Source organism: Vicugna pacos, chromosome 25, assembly GCF_048564905.1.
Source record: "Vicugna pacos chromosome 25, VicPac4, whole genome shotgun sequence".
Lineage (NCBI taxonomy): Eukaryota > Metazoa > Chordata > Mammalia > Artiodactyla > Camelidae > Vicugna > Vicugna pacos.
This window is the reverse complement of record NC_133011.1, coordinates 8,160,216-8,186,967: the sequence shown is the minus strand read 5'-3', so window position 1 is coordinate 8,186,967 and position 26,752 is coordinate 8,160,216. Positions and strand designations below refer to the sequence as shown.

Genomic DNA, 26,752 nt, shown 5'->3' with positions numbered 1-26,752 from the left:
GTGTGAAGTGTGGGGCAGGCTGATTACAGTACAGAATTGAACTTGGCCCAGATGGGGGCCCATATTTCATGTACGGAGGCCAGATGTTTCTGGTCTTTTCCTCTTCCATAACAATCAAATCATTAAACAACCATCGTCACTTATCACAGGACTACAAGATTTTTCCAACAGACTTGACAGCCCTTTGTTCCTGATAAAAAGGGAGGCAAGAAAACACAGAGCTTTGCATTATTCATTCAATTCAGCAAGAATTACACAGACCAAGAAATCAAAATACAGAAGCTTTTGCCTATATGTGCCAAATAATTCTAAAGTGTGACAGCAAGGACAGGGAAAGATGGCAATGAGATTACTGGAATGATGTAAACATTTTATCCATTTGCATAAATACATAATTTTTTAAAATTCTCATTTCTAAGGAATTTCACATGAAATTTTAAAACAGAGGATGGTGAAAACAACCTTCCCGTGGCGGGAACTGGCAAACACAGTTATTATCTACGCCCTGCCCAGAGGTGAACCGACCTTCACACCTCAACAGTGACTCTCGCAAATCGATACTGCAGGGAGGCGGGCGGCCTCAGTAGCACGAGGCCCCGCTGCCCTCCTGGCTGGCTGGACAGCATATCCAGCAAGCCCGTCAAACTGACGAACCCCAGGGCTTCTCCACAGCCAACGGCCATGGAAAAATCTCCCCGGGTGACAAAGCCCAGGAGAACTCTGGAGCAGTGAGAAGTCACAGCCGGGAGAGGGCCGGACCACAAGCCCAGGGTCAGAGCGTGGGGCCCGGCGGCAGGGTCCCCGTCTGCCAGGCTCTCGGATGTGGCGCTCCCTCTGTTCTGCCTCTTCTCTGTCTTTTCCTTCTCCTTCTGTTTCCGGATCTTGCTCTTGAATGGGTCGCAGTGCTTGGATTCCTGGGGCCCGCGGTACAGCCGATCGCAGCTGAGCTGGAGGAGGTCCTCCTTGGCCGGGATGCAGATCATGGTGTGCGGCTCGGGGCTGCCCTTCCTGAGCAGAGACAGCCTGACCCACACCAGGGCCCTGGGGAAGCAGTCCAAGACGGACAGGCAGACCTCTCTGCTCAGTTCCTGCTGCCCTCTGCCAGGACCCAGCCGGGCCACCCGACGGTCCCCGCACCAGGCTGACAGCTGCCTCAGTAATTTTCTACTCCTGCGTGGTTGGAGATACACGTTTTGAGGATATTGTTATTCAAGGAGAAAATAACGCAGTTAGAAGACTGGACGCTCTAGGAGTCTTTCAGATTTTTTTATACTCTATGTGGGGGAAGGAGCAAACCATTAATTTTTTAAAAATTTAAAATACACTTTGACACATTTTCATAATGATATTTTTCTTTTTATGTGTCTACTATTCTGAGAGTGAAGGATTCAAGTTTAAGAAGTTGAAGGCAGAGAAAAATAAGAGGGAGGCAGAATCTGTGGCTATAATCCCAGTGAGAGGATTAAAGAGGAGCTAATATTCTGATGAGAAAAGAAACTCTAGGGACAGTTCTATGAAAAATAACAAAGAAGGATATGAAATTATAGGTTGTTGTGCAGAAAACTAAGTATATGGTAAGAGGGAAGAGTAATTTTTAAAAATCAGCACACAGAATAAAGGGTAAACTGATCCGCAGAACCGAACAGCCTGCAGAAGGACTGAGTGGAACACATCCCACACGGCAGCCGCTGTGTCATGACAGGCTCACCGTGAACGGGACCTAGTTGGCCACCAATGCAGATCATTCAAAAGCGACGAGAAGACACCTAATTCAGTGATTTAAAGTAAAGAACACTTGCAGGAGTCATTCATCACCTGTCACAATTGTGAGGGTACTGCTTTGTGAACAAAGACTAAACAAAACAGATCATAGGAAAAAAAAGGTCTATTCTAAACCACCTCATCAGTGAGCATCATGCCCCAAGTCAAATGGGATTCAGCTGTCTCCCCAGGCCCTCCAGGACACACTGAGAGACTGGCTTTCCTTTCCAGAAAGTCTGTAAATTCACTTAGGCTTTGCATAAAGGAACAATAACTTTTACATCCTGTAGCCTGGTCAGTATTAAAAAAACAGACAATCTAAAGCGCGTCTGGAAGTCGTGTGCACTCACCTCAGGACACAGAAGAGGCTGCTGGTGGCACCCCGGCTCGTTGCCCACTCAGGCCCTGCCCGGGCTGGGCAATCCGTGTCCATTACCTCTGCGTCGTTCAGGGAGGTGCCCGCTTCCCCAGACAGCTGACGAGTCCTTCCAGGCATAAGAGCACCAGGCACCACGTCTCCGGTCGGACCCATCTCCCCACCCCCCGGAGAGGAAGCTGCAGACGACTCCTCCCGGGCCTGGACTCTGGATTCCCAGTCTCGAGTTAATTGCTCCCAGGGGCAGCAGAAAGGTGCCAGAGTGCCCAGCTTCACATAGTTGGGCCGCTTTGCAGGAGGGCGTCTGAGGGAGAGCAAAGAGGAAAACCAATTTTGAACAATTTAGGACTGGACTATTTAAAATAATGATGGCCACTGGACTTCACCTCTGTTTAAACAACAAACATAAAAAAAGTTTTCTATGAAATATGACTTCAAAAAAATAATAACCCAACTCTACTGGCCAAGTTTTTTTGTTTTCTCCAGTTTTTACTGTGATAGATACTGTCCCCACACAGTCGCCCACGTGGCCACTGCACAACTCCAGGGGGCGCCACTCCTGAAGGACTGCCAGTACGTGGTGCCCCTGGAGCCATGCAGTGATGCCCCTACACACTCACTGGTTCCAAGTTCAAAAGGTGCAAAAGAGGTGATGGTGAAGTTTCTCTCTCGCCCTTGACCTCTGGTGACCCAACTGTCCCCCACGGAGACAACGACGTCATCGGTTTCTTACATATCCTTCTATGATATTTTATGAACATACAAACAGATATATACATACTTTTTTTTAACCAATTTTTACACAAATGGTGGCAAACATACTGTACTCTGCTTAACCTTATTTATCAAAACATCTTAGAGACCATTTTTTTATTAGCACAAAATACCTCTTCTGCACAAGGCTTATCTCACTGGATGATTGTACCCTAAGTTATCTAGACAGTCTTCTACTGAAGGACACTGGTTATTTTCAACTTTTGCTTCTACAAATGATGCTGCCGTGAACAATCTCGAACATATCGCATGAGCACAAGTTTACCCACAGGATGAAGTTCTGGGAGCAGAACTGCTAAGGTAAAAAGTTTTATTAGCATTTGCAATTTTGACAGATATTTCCAAACTGCCCTCCACACAGGTGGTACCAATTGACCTTTCCAGCAACATGTGCGTGAAGGAGAACCTCTGATAAACCACAAGCTGCTGGGAAGCAGGGCCTGCTCTGTTATGTGATGACCCCCGAGGGAGTGGCCGCCTGACTGACGGTCTCCCCGGGACAGGCCCAGACATGCCTTCCCCCATGTATTCCTGACTACGTGCTGTGCCCTAGGACCCCGAACGGCAGTGAACCTGCGGGCTTAATTGAGGGCTCAGTTTGAGCCTATATTCTGGAGATTGAACCAAATGCGTCTGGCCCCCAGGAGGGATAGCCAGTGAAAACCACTCTTGGGAAACTTGTCTCACAGGGGCTTTAAAAAGAGACACGGGCAACTTACAGGAAAAGAGACCAAAAAAAAAAAGGTGAAAACACTTAAGAATATCCAACCTCACTTGTAAGCAAACAAGAAAATTAAAACAAGAAGTTGTCATGTTTTTCATCTATCAGCTTTGTCAGTGTTAAAGGATTGGTAACAGCCTGTGTTGGTGAGTGAGCAGTGAGGGAAAACAGGGCCCCTCAGGACCGGAGGTAAAACCCCACATGAATACAAACAGCAGCGTGTCAGGTACATCAGATCCTCAACCTGCGCATCTTTTCTTTTTTAAAGCAGGAATCTTCCTTCCAGGGTTTAGCCTAAGGTCTTTGCTTTCTTTCCCCTACAGTTCCTCTCCAGTGCCGGCGGCTTCTGGCTGCTCCTTTTTCACATCCCAAGGGCAGATGTCCTCCTGATGCCCCCAGACCATCTGCTTCTCCCTCCTGCTCCCCCGAAGCACAGGCCGTCGGTTAACCCCAGGCTCTCCCTCCTCAGCTGGGTCCTGGACCAGCTCCCGGGGCTCCCCCATTCCCTGCCACGCTGCCCTCCCCTCGACCATGACTCATTCTCACGGGCTTCAGCAGCCTCGTACATCATCCTTCTAAGACCCTGGGCCCCCATCAGAAATTTTTCCTGTCTTTTCTTCTCTTTTCATGTCTTTGACTTCACCCTACCTCAACCACCCGCTCTCCTGGTCACACCTTAGCTTTGGTCACTGCCCGCACCTGCTCCACCTTAAAATCTCAAATCAAGTACTCTTCACTGAGCGATGCCTCCTATTTCTCCAGCCCATTTACCTCCCCCGGCAACATTCCTCAACCACCAGAATTTACTATTCCTTTACTGCTTCATCACTGCTCACCACCCTTCTCACATCCCTACTTATAAGCTTATACTCCTCTGCTCACAAGTGACTCCCTCTACATGTACCCTCAACTCCTTCCCCTGGCAAAGCCCATCCTGGTCATACCCAACCCGCCACCTACTCCGCACCAGGACCCAACTGGCAGAACGTGGCTGGGGAACACGCCATAGTCCTGAGTGGTCTCACTAGAAACACAAAAGTCGAATGAATTCTGACATTGCTCATTCATCTCTTATGTTTTTCCAGTCAATCCTATCTTCCACTCTCCTAGAACACCATTTCCATCAATTCCTCTCCTCAAATCTCCAACAACCTCTCTTTCCTTCTTACCCCTAGGTGATAACCTTGTCTCTTTTTTCACTGAGAGGATGGTCACAATCAGGAGAGCACTATTCAGTCTCTCCACAGAATGTAACCTACATAATCTGCGTTCACATTTCAGAGTCAGCCTTCCAGTCTATTAAAATGAGAGCGTTCAGTGGGTGGGTATAGCTCAGTGGTAGAGGCGTGCTTAGCATGTGTGAGGTCCTGGGTTCAATCCTCAGTGCCTCCATTAAAACAAAAACAGAGAGAGAGAGAGCACACTGAGCCTGATCCTATGGAAGGCCACCCCCTCCCCTTGTGCCCTGGATGCTGCCCCCTCCTCCCATTTAAGGGCTTTGCTCTTGCAATTTTAGCCTCCCTTCCCTTCCCTTCCCCCAGCCTAGAAACATGCGCTTCCACCAGGAATAAGCCCCACAAGGGCAGCTCAGAGTCTGCCTGCCCTGCCCGCTGCACAGCCCTAGAGAGATGTTTCACACACAGCAGGTTCTAAACAAACATGTGCTAAATGAGTAAGTCAGACACATATACAGAGATGCACATGGAAAACTGTTTGCAGAAGCACAGAGTGGAATATGAGAACCAACCTAAAGGGCCACTGATCAGTCACAGAACAGCCAGCCTGCAGTTGGCACACTACGGGCTCACCGGGCTCACCGGCCAGACCTGGCCCACTGCCTGATTTTGTATGACCCGTGAGCTAGGGATGGTTTTTACATTTTTAAATGGTTGGAAAAAACAGAAGAATAGTATTTATGGCACATGAAAATGATATGAAATTAAAATTTGAGTGTCCATAGATTGAGCCGGGGGCACAGCCATGCTTGCTCGTTTACGCATCCTCTGTGGCTGCTTCTGTGCCACGCTGGCAGGGCTGAGTGGTTGCCATGGAAACCAAAGACCCCCACAAAGCCAGAAACAGCTATCATCTGGCCCTTTACAGAAAAGTTTGCCAACACTTGGTTTAGAGTCATACTTAATGATATAGGTAAACTTTCCGTAATACATAGCTGAATGAAGAAAGCGTTTAACTCTGTATGTTTCAAAACAGTACATGATATACAATGCTTTAGAAAAAGTTGTGTCTGTGAAAAATTTACATACATAAGAAAGTCTAAAGGGTGAGAAATAAGCATGATTGTCTATGATTATTTAACAGGCACAGAGAAGTCCCTCAACTGCACACTATGGGAGACACAGGACCGACAGCACACGATGGCTGCCCTCAAAGGGCTTGTAAGCCAGCACTCCAGGACCAGGATCGTATCCCAGTTCACTCACTCCCTCATTCCTCCGCACTCAGACAACAGGTGGAACGCCGGCAGTGCCTGTCTTGTCTGCGGCTGCAGCAGTGAACAGGAGAGCAGGACTGTGGAGCACACAGTCAAGGAAGACAACATTCAATTATTCAGCCACTCATCAGTCAACAAACAGAAGGCCCACTGTTCTAGGCACTGGCTAGATCCTGCAGGTGCCACAACAAATAAGACAGGTTCTGTGCTTCCGGGAGTCTCCAGTTTAGTGGGAAATACAGGTGCCCAGCATTTCCTGTCCCCAGTATAGAGGAAATAAAGCTCCTCACTGGCCACTCCTCCGATGGAAAAAAAAAACAGTCTGGATGGATGGATACCAAAATGTAAAAACAGTACTAACTCTTTGGATGAAAGGAATAAATACACCAGTTCATAAAGTATTTTTATACACTTCCATACTTTCATTAAAATTTCATAAATATGTACTACATCTATAACCAGTTACAAAAACACACAATTTCCATTTTGAGGGGGCAGGGGTCGACAGTGGGAATCTATTAACAAGCACCTAGAGTGCACGTCCACAGCTTAGGTGTTCATCATTACCAATGAGCAAGTAACCCAGAGAAGCGTCTGTAACCTGGATGGGCTACAAAAGCCAGATATAGGACAATACCTGACCCAAGTCATACCCTCTTCATTATGTCTCAGGAATGTTGATGGATCTAGGAACGCCACATGGTACAGTAAGAGTCACTGAAGCCAGGGCAAACTTTATTGGCCAGTATGTCTTCCCTTTAAGACGTCAAACTGGACAGGTCAGTTTCTTACCTTTTGTACTTTTCAAGAAGATTCTTAGCTTGCTCTTCAGCGAACAGAATCCCAGCAGGGCAGTCTGGGAAGTCTCCTGGGACGTTCGGCGACCTTTTATACTGAGAATGCATCACGGCCTCTTTTAATCCTCCAACTCTTGCACCTCGATAGATCTAAAAGAAACGCCGGAAAGATCCTGTCAATGTGCCGACTTACAGTGAAACTGCTGAGTTCTTCGTATGGCAAAAATGGGAACCCTAAACACCCATCAAAATAAATACATTGTGGGGCAATCCTACCACGGGTTACCACACAATAATAAAAGTGAACGAAACAGAGCTTCATCAACCAACATGTAAAAAAAAATCTCAGTGTCCAGTGAATACAACAAGTTGCACAGGCATATATACAAGGAGTTATATAAAGTTTGAAAACATGTAAAATATAATTATTTTATTTTGGGAAACACAGATACTTAATAAAGCTATAAAAACATGCATGATAGTGACAAACATCAAAAATAGGACTAGTGATTCCTTCAGAAGGAGGGAGGGAAACGGCACTGGAGAGGGATACACAGAGTGCTTCCAATGAACCTGTAATGCCTTATTTCCTAAGCTGGGGGGTGGGTGGAGGACACACAGGCTTTGTTACATCAGTATCTTATACCCTCTGTATGCTTGAAACGGTTCATAATTTAAAAATAAGATTTAAAAATATTCCCACTCCTAAATGATTAACTGGATGCCCCTTGTACTAGGCATAATCGCTGAAATTAATTACCTGCGTGAATCTAACAGCCTTACACCTCCTTTGTGCTCTCCAGCTCAAAGGAATATTTAAACTAACCAGGAAAACACCACACATTCGATTTTAATAAAATTTTTAGCTTCAGTTAGTAAGCAGGAATATATGGTTAGCACTTTAAAAACAAAAAATGTATTCTATACACTCATTAAAAACTAAGTCTTCTGCTTTTAAACTGTAACAAATTTCTTCAAGTAAAAAAACCTCAGCATTTTGTTGTCACTACTATTCAAAAACCAGACCACTTTTAAAACCTCAAGAACTCATGAAACGTCAGCACAACTCTTATTAACAGAAACCTGGCTCCAGGGGCTTTATGAATGGGTATCTCATATCCAGGACCATAGCTCCAAGGGCAGGAGAAGAGCACTCAATTTCTAGACTGTGCATCCAGTCAGGAATGTTTTCAGTGCTTGGCATTTATTAGGAACGTACGTCAAATGTTATAACTGTTAGTTGGAACCAAAGAGTAACTTACAAACGGAATCCAGAAAGCCATGCCCCAGCCCTTTGGGAGCAGGACATCCCAGCCACTTCCCCAGCCTCGTTGATCGCCACCAGTCACTTTTCCTGGCTGTTGAATCAAAAGTATAGGAACCCTGGATTCGTGGGGACCTAAAACAAGCTGTGACCCGGGCACCAGCAATTCACTTCTCATCCGGTTTAAATCCTAAAGTGGAAGAAAATAATTCAAGACAAACAAGCCTGGTCTTCTGGGAGATCCTACTGCACCTCCCTGTAAGCAGCTTTAGAAAGTTACATGCGCTCTTGAAAAGCACGAAAGAAAGTGTTCTCAATAAATAAATGTGAACCATTTTAAGCACAAGGGTGATTTTCCTCTATACAAGAGCTTTGGTAGAAAACGCCAAATTGTCTTAAACTTGGGCTAGAATAGACTAGATGATTTGAAGTTACAGAATAATAGATATACATTCTGCTAGTTTCTTATATCAGGATTAACCTTAAATTTTGATACTCTGTCCCTACTTTGACTTTGGTTAAGATCTATGGTCATGAAGTAAAAACAAGGTAACGACAACTTCTCAAGGAGGGGCAAGTGGGAAAATACTCTGGCTCTTGAGAAAATTTCTCGAAGGGTCTGAATGATTTAAGATAGAAGATGTTCTAAGTTATCTGTTAAGTGGACTGTAAGGAGTAGATGACAACATCTATTCAGACTTTGCTGCCGGCTGTAATCAGAGATGAACAGGTGGGAGAGAATCTGCTCTCAGCTGAGAAAATCACACAAGCCACCTCCATGCTACAAGTCTAACTCATGGATCCCCTTCACGCACGACCAGGTCCTGAGTCTCCTTTTTTATCTTTTGTCAAGTTGCCAGTACCTTCTCCATGATGGTAATTCCAAAATAGCTATCTCTTTGGCCCTAACTTTTCCCCCTGGGATCAAAGCCTATCTCCTAGACATCTGCTTCTAGGATGTCCCGAGGCCCCTCAAACTCAGCATATCTGAGATTGACCTCATCTCCCCACCAACTGTATCACTCTCCTCCTGCATTCCCCAGCTAGCTGAATGAGGCACAGTGCTCAGTTCATTCACTCATTCATTCATCCTTTCAAATATTTACTGTTCATTCATTTACTCATTCATTCAACTATTTCTTGAGCACCTGTTACGTGCCAGGCACTTTGCTAGAACTTGGGAAGACAGCAGTGATAGGTCAGACCTGGCTCTGGCTCTATTTTAGCTGAGCTCCTAAAACAAAGCTAGACCGTTAGGAGCTAACCTACAAGCCTCCTCCTTTCTCACTTCCAGCTTCCAATCAACCAGTGAGTCTTGCCAGTTTTACCTTCCAGGTATCTGTATTAAACCCCAGCCCCTCCACTCCAGCTACACTGCCACAATTCAGGCCCCCATCATGTCATCTGCACTATTTCAAGGGTCTCTTTCAAGGCCATCCAACCACAAACCCTCTCTCTAGTTTCTCTGCCCCTGTGACTTTCCCTGGTCTAATCCACCCTCCACAGCACTGCCAGAATGAAATCTGATCATGTCATGGCCCAGCTTAAAATCTTCAGTGGTGCCCTAATCTTCAGTCCAGATCCTCAAAAGGCCTCAAGGTCTTTTATGCTCCAGCCCTACCCTTAATCCCAACATACTGATCGACTTGGAGACTCCTGGACACATCATCCTGTTTTTGGCCCTTTTAAGTGCTGTTCTCAATTCCAACAATCCTTTCTCCACTGCAGCCTTGGCTCCTGGCCCCAAGAAGTCTGGTTAATTCTGACCATGAACCTAAGAATTCACTCAAACGCCAGCTCCTCCACCCAGGAAGGTTTTCCCAAATTCCCTAGTCTGGACTGTACCCCTTCTTTGGCCTTCCTTTGTGTCCTGAACTTCTTCAACTACACCTAGTTCATCTAATACAATACCTGGTGCTGGTAGGAGCGCAATCACCGTGAAATGAAAGACAGAGAACATTTAAGGGGGCAAAAAAAAAAAAAAAAAGAAAACCATTTATTTAAACCATAGATTATCATTTCAACAGAAAGTCTTTATATTAACTTTTTCAAGAGATTACTTTTCTCTAAGTACAGAAAAATGTCATAGTCTGTAAGTAAGGAACCAATAAGCTGAAAATACAAGGAAGCCTATGGGAGTCTATAAAGTATGAGATAACTTTCATGGTCTCTAAAGTGATGAACTCAACCTGTGTTCATGACTTTACCATTAGTTACCTGGTCCGAGATTTTATTCTCTGTGACACTCTTACAGATATCTTGGTTCCAAAGAAAGCTATGCGAACACTCCACAGGCACACCCTCCAGAAGCAGCTGAGTAACTTTCTCATTATCTAAGAGGGAAAAGAAACAGCCTTACACCACATTCTTTAGATTAGGGAGGTCAAATTCTAAACAATGCCAGGTGACCTGTCGTTCTAAGACAGTATTTTACAGGCCTTTACTTATCTTCTCTAGAGGAGTTTGTTTCCTTGAGTAGAAACTGCTATTCTTACCTTTGGTTTCATCTTCAGTGAAACAGCAAAGGCTCTGAAACTTACTTCTTGGACATTTACTTTTAGTGTAAAAGATGCAAATATCACACTGAACCACCTCCAAAGAACTGCCTAGTTCCATATTTAAGATAATCGAATTCTAGGCACTACTGCAGAGGCTCTTCCTGCTAATATGCTATGAGGCACGAGCCATATTTTAACTGCTGGCTGCAGGGCCCTTTATATCATCCCTGGCCCAATGGCGGTGAACCAGAGAGAGCACCCTGTTCTCCTGCCCCCTTATTTCAAGTCTCCAATAACCCTTTCTTTTTAACTGAATATTCTTTTCTGTAAAACATACTTTTCCCATTCCTTTAAAATGAGCATATTTTCTGTAAAATATATTGTTTCATCCCTTTAAACAAGCCACATCATGCCAAGAAGTACTCTCATGGGAAAAGAGAAGGAAATTTTTCAGTTATAAACATGTATATTGGTAGAAAAAACGTCCCACAAATAATCATGTAATATAACACTAGGCGGGGAAAAAAAACCTTGTGAATCTTTTTTTGTTGGACTGAAGACTTAAAAGGGAAAAAAAAAAGAGTCAGACAATTGCTGAGTTTAGGCTAAGGTCCTAAAATATCAACAGAGAAAGGTCACTCAATGGCACATACCTGTGTGGGTCTGATGGCTGAAAAAGATTAAGTTGGAAGTGATTGGGTCATAACATGACAGATATCAGGGATCAACAAGTCAGAAAAAGTAAAATTGATGAAAAGATCTGAGATGAAAGCTGTTTAGAAGTAGCAACTCTTTCTAGTGCACGGCTCTTCCTTACCGGGAGAATAACCTGCAGCATCTCAAGTAACCGCGCGTGCTGCACGAGTTCACGTGGCCTGTCTAGGAGCGAATGAGCCCCATCAAAGACTATTTACCCTGAAGGCTTCCTGTGGCGTGCCACCATAGATCTGAGTGACAGAGTTGGGATCTTATTCAGATTTGGCTGCAGACAAAAGAGATGGCTAATACTTGGGGTATAAAGCATAGGAAAGCACAATCTCATCTCCAAATATTCTAAAAAATGATCACAAGGAAATAGATGAAACAAAGTAGGTGGCACATGCAGACCATGGAATATTATTCAGCACTGAAAAGAAACCAGCTATCAAACCATGAAGACATGGAAGAGCCTTAACTGAGTTACTAAGTGAAAGAAACCAATCTGAAAAGGTTACATACTGTATAATTCCAACTATATGACATTCTGGAAAAGGCAAAACTGTGGGGACCGTAAAAAGATCAGGGTCTGGGGGGATGAGCACGTGGAACACAGCTGACTTTTAGGACAGTGAACCTGTTCTGTGTGATACTATAATGACGAAGTAGATGTCTGAAGGCAAGGGGAAGACCTTTGAACTCAACAGTCTTCACTAGTGAGAAAAAAAAAAAGACTATTATCAGCTGAGTCAGCATGTACCTCAGGGTACCCAGAATGACTGTCAATCCTGAATGTAATTCTAAGTCCTTCCTCCAAGACTCATACAAAGCATATTCTCTTTCATGCCCAGACAAAAGCCTTCTGATTAACTATGTAACTCCAGAATTGTGACTTTCAGTTTGAAGGAAATAGCTTATTTTCGCCTTTCTTAAATGTATTTGAAGATCACCAAATTTTAAATTAAAAAATCCTTAGTAAGTTTTTCTTAGAGAAGCAAAGGAAATTAACAAAAGGTTTTACCATTTGGGATTCAAATAAACTAAAGTTACAGTCTTCAAACTCACTCCATTTTAAATGAAATTTGCAGAACAGGTTGCTTGCCTCCTGAATAAAGCAACCTTTTCTTTTCCGACAGTTGTCTCTTGAATACTGGCTTTCCAGCAGGAGCAGCAGAACCTGAGTCTGGTTAACACCTGAACTCATCTCCCACAGGTACAAAAATAACAACTATTTACACAGCAACTCTCCATGAGAATGACCTGAAGACTAGCAGAAAAGATTTTCAACTAAAGATATAAAGAAGGCACTAGGTAGGCAGGGCATGAGACGCAGTATAGTCATTCCCGCACCTCTGGGGTAGGCAACACACAAACAGGAAGATAATCACAACTGCAGAGGTTCTCCCCAAGGAGTGAGGCATCCAAGCTCCACGTCAGGTTCCCCAGCCCGGCAACCTGCATGGGGAGCACGTGCCCTTATAATGTCTGGCCCTGAAGGCCAGCGGGGCTTGAGTACAGGAGAGTAGGAGGGCTGTAGGAAACAGAGACTCCACCCTTAAAGGACACACATAAAATTCCACTTGCTCTGAGACCCTGCACAGTGGCAGTAATTTGAAAGGAGCCTGGGTCAGACCCACATGTTAATTTTGGAGAGCCTCCCGGTGAGGCAGGAGGCAACTGGGACTTACACTGGGGACATAGGTACCGGCCTGAGCCATTTTTTGGAACTCATTCTACCACTAGGTCACTGATGCTGGCAAGTGCCATTTTGGAGTCCTTCATCAAGCTGATTCATGCCAGGGGCTGACCAACCCACCAATGGGCTGGCACCGGTCCCAGGAACCCCAGGACCTGCTCCATAGCCTGGCCATGCCTATAGCAGGCCAGCAGCCACTGCATGAAGCAGGGCCTGGAAGCCAGTCGGGCCGGGGGCCAGTCCCAGTTGCCACTGCACCCACAGGAGTCAGCCCCACCACAACAGAAAAGGGGCCCCCAAGAGCATGTAGCCCTGGCAACCAGAGGAGAGTGTGCTGCTGGGCCCCAGAGGACAACTCCTACACAAATCTACTTCTCCAAGATCAGGAAACATTACTGACCTACCTGATACATAAAAATAAAGAGAATTAGGCAAAATGATGAGACAGAGGAATATGTTCCAAACAAAGGGACAAGACAAAACCCCAGAAGAAGATTTAAGCAAAGTGGGGATAAGCAATCTATTCAATGAGAGTTTGAGATACTGATCACAAAGATGCTCAACAACTTGTGAAAAGAATGGATGAATAAAGTGAGAAGTTTAACAGTTAGAAAATGTAAAGAAAAACCACAGATCTGAAGAATACAAATAACTGGGGAAAAAAATACATTACAAGGAATCAACAGAAGATTAGATGATACTGAGAAACGGAGCAGAGAACTGCAAGACAGAGTCGTGGAAGTCATTCAGGATGAACAGAAAAAAGAAAAAGATGTTTTTAAAACGAGGACAGTTTAAGAGACCTCTAAAACAACATCAAGTGTGCTAACATTCACATTATGGGGGTCCCAGAGGAGAAAAGATAAAGGAGCAGAAAACTTATTTGAATAAATAACTGTTGAAAACTTCCCTAACATGGGAAAGGAAACAGACATCCAGGTCCAGGAAGCACTCAGAGTCCCAAAGAAAACCAACCCAAAGAGGCCTACACCAAGACACATTGTAATTAAAATGGTAAAAATTAAATTAAAAAAGGGAATCATAAAACAGCAAAGAAAAAGCAACTAGTTAAGTACAAGGAAAAAGGGGATGCTCATAAGACCATTAGCTGCCTTCCTACTTTGCAGGCCGGAAAGAAGTGACACAATATATTTAAAGTGATAAAAGGAAAAAAAACCTACAACCAAAAATATGATGCCCAGAAAGGCCTGAGATTCGAAGGAGAGAATAAGAGTTTTACAGACAAGTAAAAATTAAAGGTTAAAAGACCAAAGTAAAAAAGAACAATCATCCATATCTACAATAAGTAGCCAAGGGGTACACAGAACAAAAAGATGTAAAATATGATGTCAAAAATATTAAACATGGGAGGGAGTAAAAATATAGGGTTGTTAGAAGGTGTCTGAACTTGAGAGATCATCAACTTAAAATAATCACATACATATACATATACATTATTTTATATGAACCTCATGGTCACCACAAACCAAAAACCTGTAACAGATACACACACACAAGAGAAAGGAATCCAAACACAATACCAAAAACAGTCACCAAATCACAAAAGAGAGCAAAAGAATAAAGGAACAAAAAAACCTACAAAAACACCCCCAAAACAATTAACAAAATGGCAATAAGTACACACTTGTCAATAATCACTTTAAACCGTAAATGAACAAAATGCTCCAATCAAAAGAACAGAGTGGCTGACGAGATAAGAAAATGTGACCATATATATACATGTACATACTGCCTCCAGGAGATTCACGTCAAATCTAAAGATACACACAGGCTGAAAGTGAGGGGATGGAAAAAAATGTTCCATAGGCAGCACGCTATGGAACTGCATCAAAAAGCAAAGGAAACTCAACAAAAAGGCCAACTACTGAAGGGAGAAAATATTTGCAAATTATATATTGAATAAAGAGTTAATATTTAAAATATACAAAGAACTCATACAACTCAACATCAAAAAACAAATAACATGATTAAAAAATGTGCAGAGGACCCGAATAGACAATTTTTCCAAAGAAGATGTACAGATGGCCAATAGGCACATGAAAAGATGCTCAGTATCACCAATCATCAGGAAAATGCAAATCAAAACCACGAGGTATCAGCTCACACCTATCAGAATGGCTATGAGTGAAAGGACAACAAATAACAAGAAGTATAGGCGGGGACGTGCAGAAAAGGGAATCTTCATGCACTGTTGGTGAGAATGTAGGTTGGTACCCCACCAAAAAAAACAGTACAGAGGGTTCTCAAAAAATAAAAAACAGAACTAACATATGACCCAGCAATTTCACTTCTGAGTATTTTTCCAAAGAAAACAAAAACACTAATCCAAAAAGATATATGCACCCTTATGTTCACTGCAGCATTATTCACAATAGCCAAGATATGGAAGCAACCTCGGTGTCCACAGATGGATGGAATGCATAAAGGTGTGGGGGGTGTGTGTATATATATATATATATATATACACACACCCACACAATACATATATATATACTATATATATGCAATGGCATATTCTCAGCCATAAAAAAGAATGACATCTTGCCAACTGCGACAACATGGATGGACCTAGAGGGCATTATAATAAGTGAAATAAATCAGGCAGAGAAAGACAAATACTGCATGATTTCACTTACATGTGGATTCTGAAAAACAAACGAACAAATATAACAAACAAACAAAAAAAGAGTCATAGATAACTGAGAAAAGCTGGTGGTTGCCAGAGGAAAGGGGGCTGAGAGGAGTGAGTGAAGTAAGTGAGGGAGAATAAGAAATACAAACTTATAAAAGAAATCACAAGGATGTAATGTACAGTCCAGGAAACACAGTCAATAATATTGTAATAACTTCATAGAGAGACAGATGGTAGCTAAACTTTTTGTAGCGATCACTTTGTGATGTAGGAAAATACTGAATCACTATGTTGTACACCTGAAACTAATATAAGTCAATTATACTTCAATTAAAAAAATCAATAAGGTGGTAAGCTTTTACAGTAGAAATTAAATCATGGTTTTCAAGGTTGATTTTAGTTTGCCTTAAGTTGATTCATATTAAGAGAAAAGCATTAGAAAGGATTTAATACCTAACTGCCTTATTTCAAAAAAGGATTTGAGGCAGCAAGAGAAACTAGAGTTAACAGCTTTGAGGAAACCATGACAGTCAACCATGACAGTCAACCTTCATCAGTATAGTAGACGCTGCAACTCTTATGGTTGCACCAGACCATATTGCCATTAAAAAAGAAAAGAAAGAGGCAATAACTCATTGGCTAAAGTGTTAGGCTCCACAATTAACTAAGTTACTAATATATCTCAAATTTCTCTCTTATGGAATCCACCTTTCACATGGAGTTCTGACAGTAATTTATCGCCCCCGACTGTAAGTGGAGGTTAAAAAAAAAAAATCTGAAGTTGTTACTACACACACCTGTATCTTTCTTCCCAAATTTCACAAGCTGATTTTAATTATTCTTCCAATTAATCTTGTTTAAATGACAGCAAATACAATGATACGTTAACACAACTGTTGCAAATCACAGATCAGACTAAAATTTTAGCCAGTCCCCCACCCACCCTCTTCTACCAACCCAAAGAACTCCCTCAGGCCACTCTACTGAGTCTACACCAAGACATCTTACCCTTCAGCACCTGGGGTGGCCTTGCCAGGATTCGAACCTGGATCATCTGTGTGGTCAGACAGAGGCTTCCAAAGAGCACAAGACCAGCTGCGGGTGCCGATCCCTTCCTCACAATTAAAATTCTGAAAAGCCCGGCATTGTCAGAGAACCCAGTTTGCAGAGAGACAGGTTTTACTAGATACTAAAAATAAAGAACTTGGGGAGAAAAACGAACATAAGGATCAGGCTACGTATTTTACAGCTAAAAGACACTTCCACGCACACCATCTCCTTTGATCATCATCACCTTGAAAGGCAGGCAGGTAAAGATCGCCCTAATTTTTTTACAGGCAAAGTTACTGCAAAGGCATCACAGGCAGAATTCTTCTAATGGGACTGACTGCTCAAAACAGGAAGGAAAACCAGGGTTGTCTCAACAACTTTACCTTGGCATTTTTCTGGATTGGGCAAAGTTTTGGACCTCTTTTGAGGCAAATTTATTCGTGGGTCACCAACTGTCAGTCCCAGAACAGTACCTGCTGCAACTTCTGCTGGCGATGTTACTCCTTGAATAAAAAACAAACGAACAAAAAAGAATCAAGCGTATACAAAATCATTCACAGTCCATATATATTTGCTTTTATTTTCAAATTTTTCTAATGAAACTTTCATCGTAGTCTAATTATTTAAAGACATGTATTCCCCTTTTATCCCATTGATACTTTAAGAAAATGAACATTCTTGAAGAGTGAAGTTTCTTACAAAAAGCATTAAATGAACATGACGGGTTACTTTACAACATGAACACGTATGTTTCTACCAATGGTAACTTTCGGAGCTCTACACACGAATGCCATCATGCGCAGGTGAGTACAGATTTTAAGTTAGTACCTAGTTTATGCATTTACCTACAGTATCAGAATGCTAGTTATTTACTAACTTCTCATTTGATTGTTGTTTCATAAACAAATTGAAATAGTGTCTAATCTATATTCACTGAGTTCAAGCCCGTCTGACTTGCTTTCTTGCTGGATTATAACAGTTACAAGTTAAAAAACACCACTGCATTTAGGGAGCCCAACTGCAAAATGCTCTTTTAAGCCACCTCCCACTCCTCCCTTCTTCCCCAGTATAACCAGTGTTCCCCCGTATACCTCCCAACAGTTCAAAAACGGCCTCTTGTCTGTGATGAAGGGAAACGCTGTCTGGATTCTTACAGGCTTCAGCCCACCAGCGGTGCGGTGTCTTCTCTGCGTCCTCTCCCTCCTGGAAAACAACAACACCTGTTCACCAGACAGATACTGGTTCAGACTTAACAATTTTGGTTAAAATGATGGTGATATTGGGCCCACCCTTTTTGGCTGTGTGTGGAAATGAACGTTTTATGGGAGGGACGTAGGGAGATTGCCACTGCATTTAACATCATCACTAATAGTGGACTAACTACAGTACTCTTCTAACCTGAGGCAAATACACAGTATTATATCTCTCTCAGAATTTCACACACTAAGAAAAACAGCCCTGGTTTTCTGAGAGACTACTGAATCGAACAACGTCACAGCAGCCCAGGGCCAACAAGACGGGCCTCGCTCCCTGCCCCTCTCCCCCCATTGCCAACTTCACCACCAAAATTTAAGCAATAAAATTTTCCTCACCAAAGAAAAACAAACCAATACCTTTCGAATCTCTAGCAAAAGGATATATTACCACTATAATATTTCCAGAAATTTCAAATAAGGCACACAAGTATTTTACTTGCGTTTTTTCTGAACAGAACTAGGAATTGAGAAGGATTTCCAACAGCACTTCAAGCACCACACGCGTGCCCAGGAAGAGAAGCAATAGCCATGATTCGGCCTGAGGTTCACCAAAGTAGGATGTGCTCCTACGGGTCCCAGGGAAGCAGCCTGTAACATACGTGCCATTTGCCTCACAGAAACGCAGGTGGCATGGCTTAGGGGTTCAAAGTACAGGCCCTGGAATCATCTTAGGTTCAAATCCTCCCTCTGCAACTTACTAGCTGAGCGGAGTCCCTGCTCTGCACCAGATGCAGTGTTAAGCCCTGGGGACGGAGTACTGCCCTGCCTGCCCTGTCCTCGCCACCATGAAGCTCGGAGTCTAATGAGACAGGAACATCGCACACACAGGCAAACAAATCTAGACGTATAAACTGAGGAAATGTGCAAGATGCGATGAAGACAACAGGAGGGATAAAATTTAACTTGGGGGATCAAAGAAAGAGTCTAGGGAGATATGACATAGATGTCAAAACCTAAAGAATGAGGAGGGTTTAGTGAAGAAGAGTGAGAGAGGCAGAAAATTCAGACAGGCTCTAAGGGAGCTGAGATCTGACATATTCCAGCACCTGAAAGAAGGCCAGCGTGGCTGAAGTGCGGAAGGGTAGGGGGGACGAGGCCAGCCGGGCATGAAGGTACAAGACGACCAGTTCAATGAAGGGCTTTGGGTTTTATCTCAAAAACAATGAGAAGCCATCCCAAAGCTTTTAATCAGGAAGTAGCATTATGTGAATACATTGTCAAAAGACCACTTTGCCTCCTGCCTGGAAAACAAAGTGAAAAGGGGGATATAATGAAGGAAAGTTAAGAAGCTGTTTCAGGATCCATGCAAGAAACGACAGTGGCTGAGACCAGCATGGAAACAATGGAGAGAGAGAGAGAGAAGTCACCTTTGTTTTTTAAAGAAACTGTCTTCTAAAAGTTCAAAATCTGTTCAGATCTATCACCATGTGAGACATGTCGAATCCGTGAGAGGCACAGGCACTGGAAGGTTAATGGCACTAACACAGGAAAACAAACCAAACCCGAACCCAAAGTATCTCATTCCTAATCTGGTCTCTGCTCTCCAGACCTGCCCTGCCAACACGGCAGCCGCTAGCCACACAGACCTATTTGAATTTGTTGGTTAGTTAAAATTAAATAAAGGTACAAATTCACCTCCTCAGTTACACCAGCCACGCAGTAGCTCCATGTGGCTGGTGGCTCCCATACTGGACAGCACAAAGAAACACCATGCTCGCAGAAAAGTCCCAGTGGACAGAGATGCACTCGGCATATTGCTCTCAACCTTTTAGAGCTCACCCTTCAAACTAGCTGCAGGCACGGGGGGTCGGGGCAGGGGATAAATTAGGAGTTGAGATTAACAGATACTACTATATATAAAATAGATAAATAACAAGAACCTACTGTATAGCACAACAAACTATATTTAATTTCTTGTAGTAACGTATATGGCAAAGAATCTGAAACGTAATATATACGTATGTATATATATAACTGAATCACTTTGCTATATACCTAAAACACTGTAAATCAACTACACTTCAATAAAAAATAAAAAATCAAACAAACAAACAAAAAACCCAGCCCCAGAAAATGTGCATCACACAAGTGCAAACAAAAAAACTGGCATACGCTTTCAAGGATTTTAGGGGCTCCCTGTTACCCAACTATGGGGCAGAAGTGAAGACCCTTCTACAAGACTCAGAAGCTACAAGAGGAGTCTGTATTTAAATAAGAAAAAATCACTTTACTTATTACATTTACTTAGATTTGTTCTTCCAGGAGAAGTGAAAGATAAAATCTTTGATAATAAGCATTAAGTAGGGAAATAAACATTTATAAGCCATAGCCCAAAATGTTACCAAATTTTATGTTAGGTTTCACAAATACGCTAAGAATAAAACACTACGATCACGTTTACTCTTACAGTGTGGACAGAAGCAGCTTTTAGTGCCTCGGTTAGGATGGAGTGGGACAGTGGACCAATCAGCCGGAATCTGTTCATCTCCATCGTCAAATCACTGAAAGAAAGAAAAGGTCTTCAAATGAAAACTTCCATCGTATCTGAGGTTTGTGCTACTGGCAAAAATAAAGCAAGCCTTCACCAAAAACGTTCCAAGGTTCAGGGCACATTCGGCCCACACCTGATTATAATGCCTGTGGCTGGAGAGATCCAAGAATACGGTTGAAGTGGATCTCTAGTTCCATCACCGACGATTTTTTTCACTGGCTTAGCATTTTCTCTATCATCTTTCCGTTTTCTTTTCCTGCCAATTTTCTCCTCAGGCAGTTCAGTTTGGCTTTTTTCTTGGGATGGTGTCAGAAGGGGGTCAGGGATGCAAACAGCTGATCCGGTGGGTTCCACACACTGGCACACTGCTTTTATTTCCTCTAAGATATCCTAAGGACATATTTAAACATTTTACTTTTAAACTTTGAAATTTAAATACATTACCAATTTAAGTTGGTTTAGTTTGTTATTTTTTTCTGCCTTTAAAAATTTACATTTTTATCCCTCACAAATTAAACTAAATTTACCATCATCAGAAAGCTTTTTGGATTCTTCTGAGTAGTGCTTGGCATTAATAACAAAAAAAAAGAACTCCTGAATGTCAAAGATTAGTGAAAACAACTCTACTCTGACCAATTTTTTTTGAACTAGTTTAAGGAGAAAATTTACAGTCTATTGTATAAAAGCAGTGACTATGCTAAAAAAAGAAAAACAAAGCTAAACGCAGTATTAAGAACCATCAGAATTATTCTAAACAGCTTCTCATCATCAGATAGGCTCTAACAAGCATCTATACCAATGAGCCAATTCAGTCTGGTGGAAGCATCAGTCCCAGTGCAACATTCCATTTGCATAATGAGGTTGGTTCCCATCTCTAGTTCTACTTAGGGCTTCCTAAAAATGATGGCAAGATTTGCTTCATTTAATAGTCACATAACTTTCCTCCCTATATTCAAATACCAAGCTGTCAACCAAACTTTTATACTATTTAAATTTCTACAGCACTGACTTCCAACAATACTCAAGAATACAGAAACAGAGCGATGAGGAAATAATGTCGAGGGTTATACCTGTTTAAGAGTTGGGTGAAGCCAGATCCACAACTGCCTGCTCTCAGAAGTGTCACCAGGGGTCCTCTCAGACTTCCAGATAAACGTAACAGGCCCCAGCGTTTCTCGAGGATATTTATTGGCCCGGTAAAGCAAGAGACTCCCTTGGCACTTTCCAGACAAATAGTGAACCGCGGCAAAAGTCAGTCCTGACATAAACAAGAACAAAACGCCATGAACACAAGTGCTGAGACTGCAGTGTTAGCTCCTGACAGATATACCGGTATTTCTTGTCTGTCTCCAAGACGGATGAGGTGTTCATTCTGATCACTGCTTAGATCAAAGCCTGACACACAAGAAGTTCTCAATAAATATTTATTGAATAAATGACTTAATGAGTTCTGAGTTTCCCCCTGCCTAAATGTGCTCCACCAGAATAATGGTTCTCTCACTTAACACTCAACAATGTTAGGAATGATTTAAAAGCTACCCCAAGCTTTCCTTATATTAACATACTCGCCAGGCACAAGAACTGTCTCAGTAAGGCATGTTTAAATTCCACAATGCTTACAGCAGACACTTGTTCGTGAAATGAATAAATACACAAAGACTGAAACAGGGCTCAGCTTTGAAGCAAGGTTACCTGTGTCTCCGCTGCACATTGGGGAAAGTGCCCTTAGGATTTCTTCCTCTTTGCCCTTCAGCTCCAAACAACAGTAGTAGGATAGATCCTGCACAAAGAAGGAGATACAGGTAAATACTTGAATTTCCATTTAAAATGTAAGTGGCAGTGTCCTACTTTTTAGAAAGAAAATCTGTCTTTTATCCCATATTCACAGACAAGTTCTAAGTAGGGTATAAAAACTGCTGCCTCCAAGTAAAGGATTATTCCTCCCCAGAATCGACCCAAAGTAAGAAATTGGAGGGTAATACTATTGTGAAAGTCTAAAACCAACCATCCTCCCAAAAACAAACTTCCCAGCATCCCGCTGAACCACAAACATCCAGAACAGCGTCCTGAACACTGCTCAGGGCACACAGATGGCTCTCAAATATGTGCGGTGATGAATGACTGCTAAATGAATCAATGCTGGGTGGGGGAGGGTATAGCTCAAATGGTAGAATGCATGCTTAGCATGCATTGAGGTCCTGGGTTCAATCCCCAGTACCTCCTCTAAAAATAAATAAATAAACCTAATTACCCCCTACCACCAAAAAAACTTAAAAAAAAAAGGACTTAAAAAAAGAAAAAGTATTAAATAAAAAAATTCTCTAAAAAATAAAAATATAAATGAATCAATGCTGAATAAATCCAGAACATGGCCAACAAGACCCTGCATGATCTGCTTCCTATTATTTCTCCAGAACTCATCTCACCCTAATGTTAGTCCTGCTCTAACTTGCTCCATCTTTGTCACATAGAATTTATTTCAAGCCTTCCCTCCTATCTGGCTGCTTCTGCCCTTCCCGACTTTCCCGTTTTCTCATCCTTTAGCGCTCAGCTCAACTTCACTTCCATGGGGAAGCTTTCTTGTTCCTGTTATGAACGCTCCTCATGTCCTGTAGTTTCCCCTACAATGGTATATCTGGCTAATTATTTGATAATGTCAGACTCCCCCATTAACTTTACGCTGCTTCATCTCCAGCATCAAGCAGGATGCCCCATGCTCAGTAATCGGTTTTAAAATGAATACTCTCAGACAGAGCTCTGGTACACCATGAACTATTCTAAGAGTCTAGATCAGAAAGGGTTTAAGCAAAAATAGAAGGGAGGGCAAGTGGAAAAGCACACCTGAAGGAGGCAGCGGCTCGTCATGGCTCTGTAGCAGGCTCTGTGGCTCTTGACGGTTGGCCGCTCCCCAAGGCAGTAGCCCCACATCTTGACCATGTGAAACCGCTTCGCGTGCCAGATGTGAGTTTCCAACCATATGTTCTTCCTTTGTCTACGGTTAAATTCTAGCATCCGGTTTATGTGACACCGTCGAGCTTTATGACACTTATTTTTTGAGTGTTCTTTTTTCTGATGAACTGCTTTCTCTGCCTAGAGTTTCAAGAACAGAGGCAGGTCCCGTTTGTAACCATCTCAAAAAAGTTAAAATCTAGAAATTCAAACAGCTAGTTTTAGGTGAAGTGGAGCAGCACACAGACTCCGTTAGTTTACTTAATTTTTTAACTTGGTGGTTTCTCCAATGAAAGTAGAGGAGGCAACAGAAAGAGTGAAGATTTTAAAGAAAGGCAAACCTAAGAAGGAAGCACAGTGGTGTCACTTACTAAGCGGGCACGCTTCAGGGACTGGGAAGGTCATTTATACAATGTTCACTACAGTAACGCAAACTTCTGTGGCTATTAATATTAGAGAGCAGGAGGGAGTAAATCAATTGCTAGCTTTTTATTGTTGTTGTTGTTTTATTGTTTTTTAACCTCTAAGATTATAACTAAACCCAAAACTTAAGACCAAAAATATAAAAGTGGGTTAAATCTACACATTTCATATCTCTCAGGTATTCAGAGAGAAATGCTAAATGCTATCACCAGGAAATAGACCTTACAATAAATCTAGAAAGTACAAAATTCCTGTTTAGTTTTCATTCTTAATCTCTTCCATAGCTAGGCTAAACTTCTGTGGAAAAAATTCTTCTCCATTACTTTGTGGGCCCCTTAAAGATTAGGACTTGACAGACTCTAGTCCCACCCCCAGCATTACCAGAACACAGAAGGCACTCAATAGAGAAATCCGGAGTCAATTAGTAAAGACATGGGGGTGCTTAGACAATCATAGACTGTCCAAGCCAAGAATTCTGGTAAAGCCAAAAACAACTGGACTTGAACAAAAATTAAATCCAAGTTCAAGTTTTCAACTTTGAAAAAGACAAAAGGCAAATACTAGGCATTGATGTTGCCTTTTTTTTTAACCTTCCAACTCCAAACTGGCCACACCCCTAAAAATGCAGAGCTAAAACTGCTTATCTAGTAAGAAAGTCAGAATTTTATTTTAAATCTGGCAGGGAACATCAACTATTTAACAGCATTAAAAGAGAGAGGTTCCGAGGGAAGGGTGTAGCTCAATGGTAGAGTGTATGTTTAGCATGTCTGAGGTCCTGGGTTCAATCCCCAGCACCTCCATTAAAAATAATAAACAAACAAACCTAATTACCTCCCCCTCTCAAAAAAAATTTTTTTAGTTAAATAAATAAATAAATAAAAAGGGAGGTGCCAAATGCAGCTGTAGGGAGGGTGGGTTTGGCTCAGTGGTAAGAGAGCAAGCTTAGCATGCATGAGGTCCTGGGTTCCATCTCCAGTACCTCCATTTAAAAAAAAAAAAAAAAAAAAAGCAAATGTAGTATCCAAAAGCTTGCTAATCTGGGGCGAAGAGGGGGAGAAAGTGGGAAAGATAATGATTAAAACAAAAAATATACAAAACATGCATGTGGTTTTTTAGTTCTCCTTTTAATAAATTCCATTAGGTTAATATGTTTCCATTTCTCTTCAGAGAAACTAAGCTAAACGATTACACCAAGGGAGGCCTGTACTCTACCTCTTTCTGGGCAATCTCCCGCAACCGTCGAGGAAGGCGTTTGACGTTGTGGCTCATGGCTCTTCGTCTCATGTGCCGTGGCAGAGTCTGGAAAACCAGCGAATTAGAAGACTTCTGGGTCACTGCTTTCAACATGGCACTGATTTCAGCAGCTCGGGCTTGAGCAAAAGTAGAAGCTGTCAAAGGAAACAGCACCATCATTTAAAGACTAGTCTTGAATCCACACGTTCCTGGTAGGTTTCAGAAGGAAGCCTGATTGGAAGTATATGACCTTTGACCACCCTCACCCCCGACAGATGAACACCAATGGTCGTTATTTCTGTGTTACATGACTGTGAGGCTGTTCTTCAACTTATATATTTTTCAAGTTCTCCATAAGGATTCAGTTTTATTTTTCAAAAATAAAGTTAAAAAATAAATTTTAAAGGAATTTTTTGAAACAAAGGACTATGTGCAATATAATCACAACCATTTTTAAGTGTAACAATCCCACAAGAAAACAAAGAAAAACAAAATTTTAAATGATTTTGACACCAAGGATTTTTTTTCTTAATATTTTCTGCTTTTTGCAAACATGTGGCAAATATTTAGTTAGACTGAAAATTAGACTTTTGGGGAAGAATGAACAGAGTGCTGGAGCAATCTAAGTGAATTCCTCCAAGAAGGCATAAAGATGAGAAGGCAGCCCTAAGGTGTGTACAAGGAATATAGGGCCGTGCGGTAGTGGGGGAGGCTGAAAAAGGAGGCTGAGAAGGACCTGGAGACAGGTAGTCAAAGGCCTTTGTTGCCCTCAGTATGTTAAATTTGGCTTTATCTTTGGAAATACTATGCTGAGGAGTGTAGATGCATTTTATATTTTTTTAAAGGGAAAATGAGGCCAGCAAAGAAGATTTTAAGACTAAAAGGAATAAACAGTTCACAAATAAAGACCTGTAAAAAGATGGTAAGGAAAAGGAGAGAAACTGAAGGAAGGAGAGCAGTCAGTCAGGCCCAGGGAGGCTCTGGCCTGAGTCCAGGCTGGAGATGAGAAGCACCTGATGTGGACAGAGGAGAGAGACAGAGAGGCCGGGCCAAGACCCTAAGGAAGGCATTAGAAATCTGGCTGCATGAGAAACAAAGAGCTCATCGTACAATCAAACTTCGCTTCAGTACAAATGCCTACCGGTTATATACTTGGGGATCTCCTGCGAAGTGCCCTCGGGACCTGCTTTCCAGCCTCCCTTTTTTTTAAACGTTACTCTGGAGGAAGACTGCTCGTTAGCATCCGACTCGGCCAGTGCGTGGTGGGCTGTTCTGGTCTGCCGCTGTCGTGAAGTCCCAGAATGAGGCTCTAGTATATTTTCAAAAAGAAAACAGTAACAAATACGTCACTATTATCAGAGATAAGGATTAGAGTGTTGATCATATTTTCAATCCTGTAACCACCCTGTCAAATGGCCATTACTACCTTCCCTTTAAAGAGAAGGGATCTCAGGTAGGGAGGTGAATTAACTTGTCCAAGGTCACACAGCTAGTAGGCAACATACTAGCTAATCACCTCAGTGTGACACAAGAAAGACCCTTAGATACCAAGGAAATTTCTCCATATAAATGCTGCAATGTGGATTTTACATCTAAGCTCCCTTAAATACTACAATCCACATGATTTTGTATATCAGATTGAGAGCCACTAAGCAAAACTGA

At 42.3% G+C, this 26,752-nt stretch overlaps 1 protein-coding gene across 7 annotated transcripts in view; it reads right to left on the bottom strand.

Annotated features, from left to right (window-relative positions):
* Positions 1 to 218: 218 nt before the first annotated feature.
* Positions 219 to 26,752, bottom strand: part of POP1 (POP1 homolog, ribonuclease P/MRP subunit) — a 45,940-nt gene continuing 19,406 nt past the window's right edge. For 6 of the 7 annotated variants that reach the window (XM_072949499.1, XM_072949498.1, XM_072949497.1 and 3 more), the window contains 14 exons: positions 26,232 to 26,399; positions 25,070 to 25,245; positions 23,327 to 23,575; positions 22,178 to 22,265; positions 21,556 to 21,743; positions 20,619 to 20,875; positions 20,402 to 20,495; positions 17,830 to 17,941; positions 17,122 to 17,241; positions 10,363 to 10,478; positions 8,144 to 8,335; positions 6,877 to 7,031; positions 2,112 to 2,441; positions 219 to 1,170 (listed from right to left, as the gene is read on the bottom strand). In XM_072949499.1, the coding sequence (XP_072805600.1) occupies positions 528 to 1,170; positions 2,112 to 2,441; positions 6,877 to 7,031; positions 8,144 to 8,335; positions 10,363 to 10,478; positions 17,122 to 17,241; positions 17,830 to 17,941; positions 20,402 to 20,495; positions 20,619 to 20,875; positions 21,556 to 21,743; positions 22,178 to 22,265; positions 23,327 to 23,575; positions 25,070 to 25,245; positions 26,232 to 26,399 (2,888 nt within the window). In that variant the 3' untranslated portion in view covers positions 219 to 527. The remainder of the gene's footprint in view (positions 1,171 to 2,111; positions 2,442 to 6,876; positions 7,032 to 8,143; positions 8,336 to 10,362; positions 10,479 to 17,121; positions 17,242 to 17,829; positions 17,942 to 20,401; positions 20,496 to 20,618; positions 20,876 to 21,555; positions 21,744 to 22,177; positions 22,266 to 23,326; positions 23,576 to 25,069; positions 25,246 to 26,231; positions 26,400 to 26,752) is intronic. The other variant, XM_072949502.1, reaches the window with a different exon arrangement.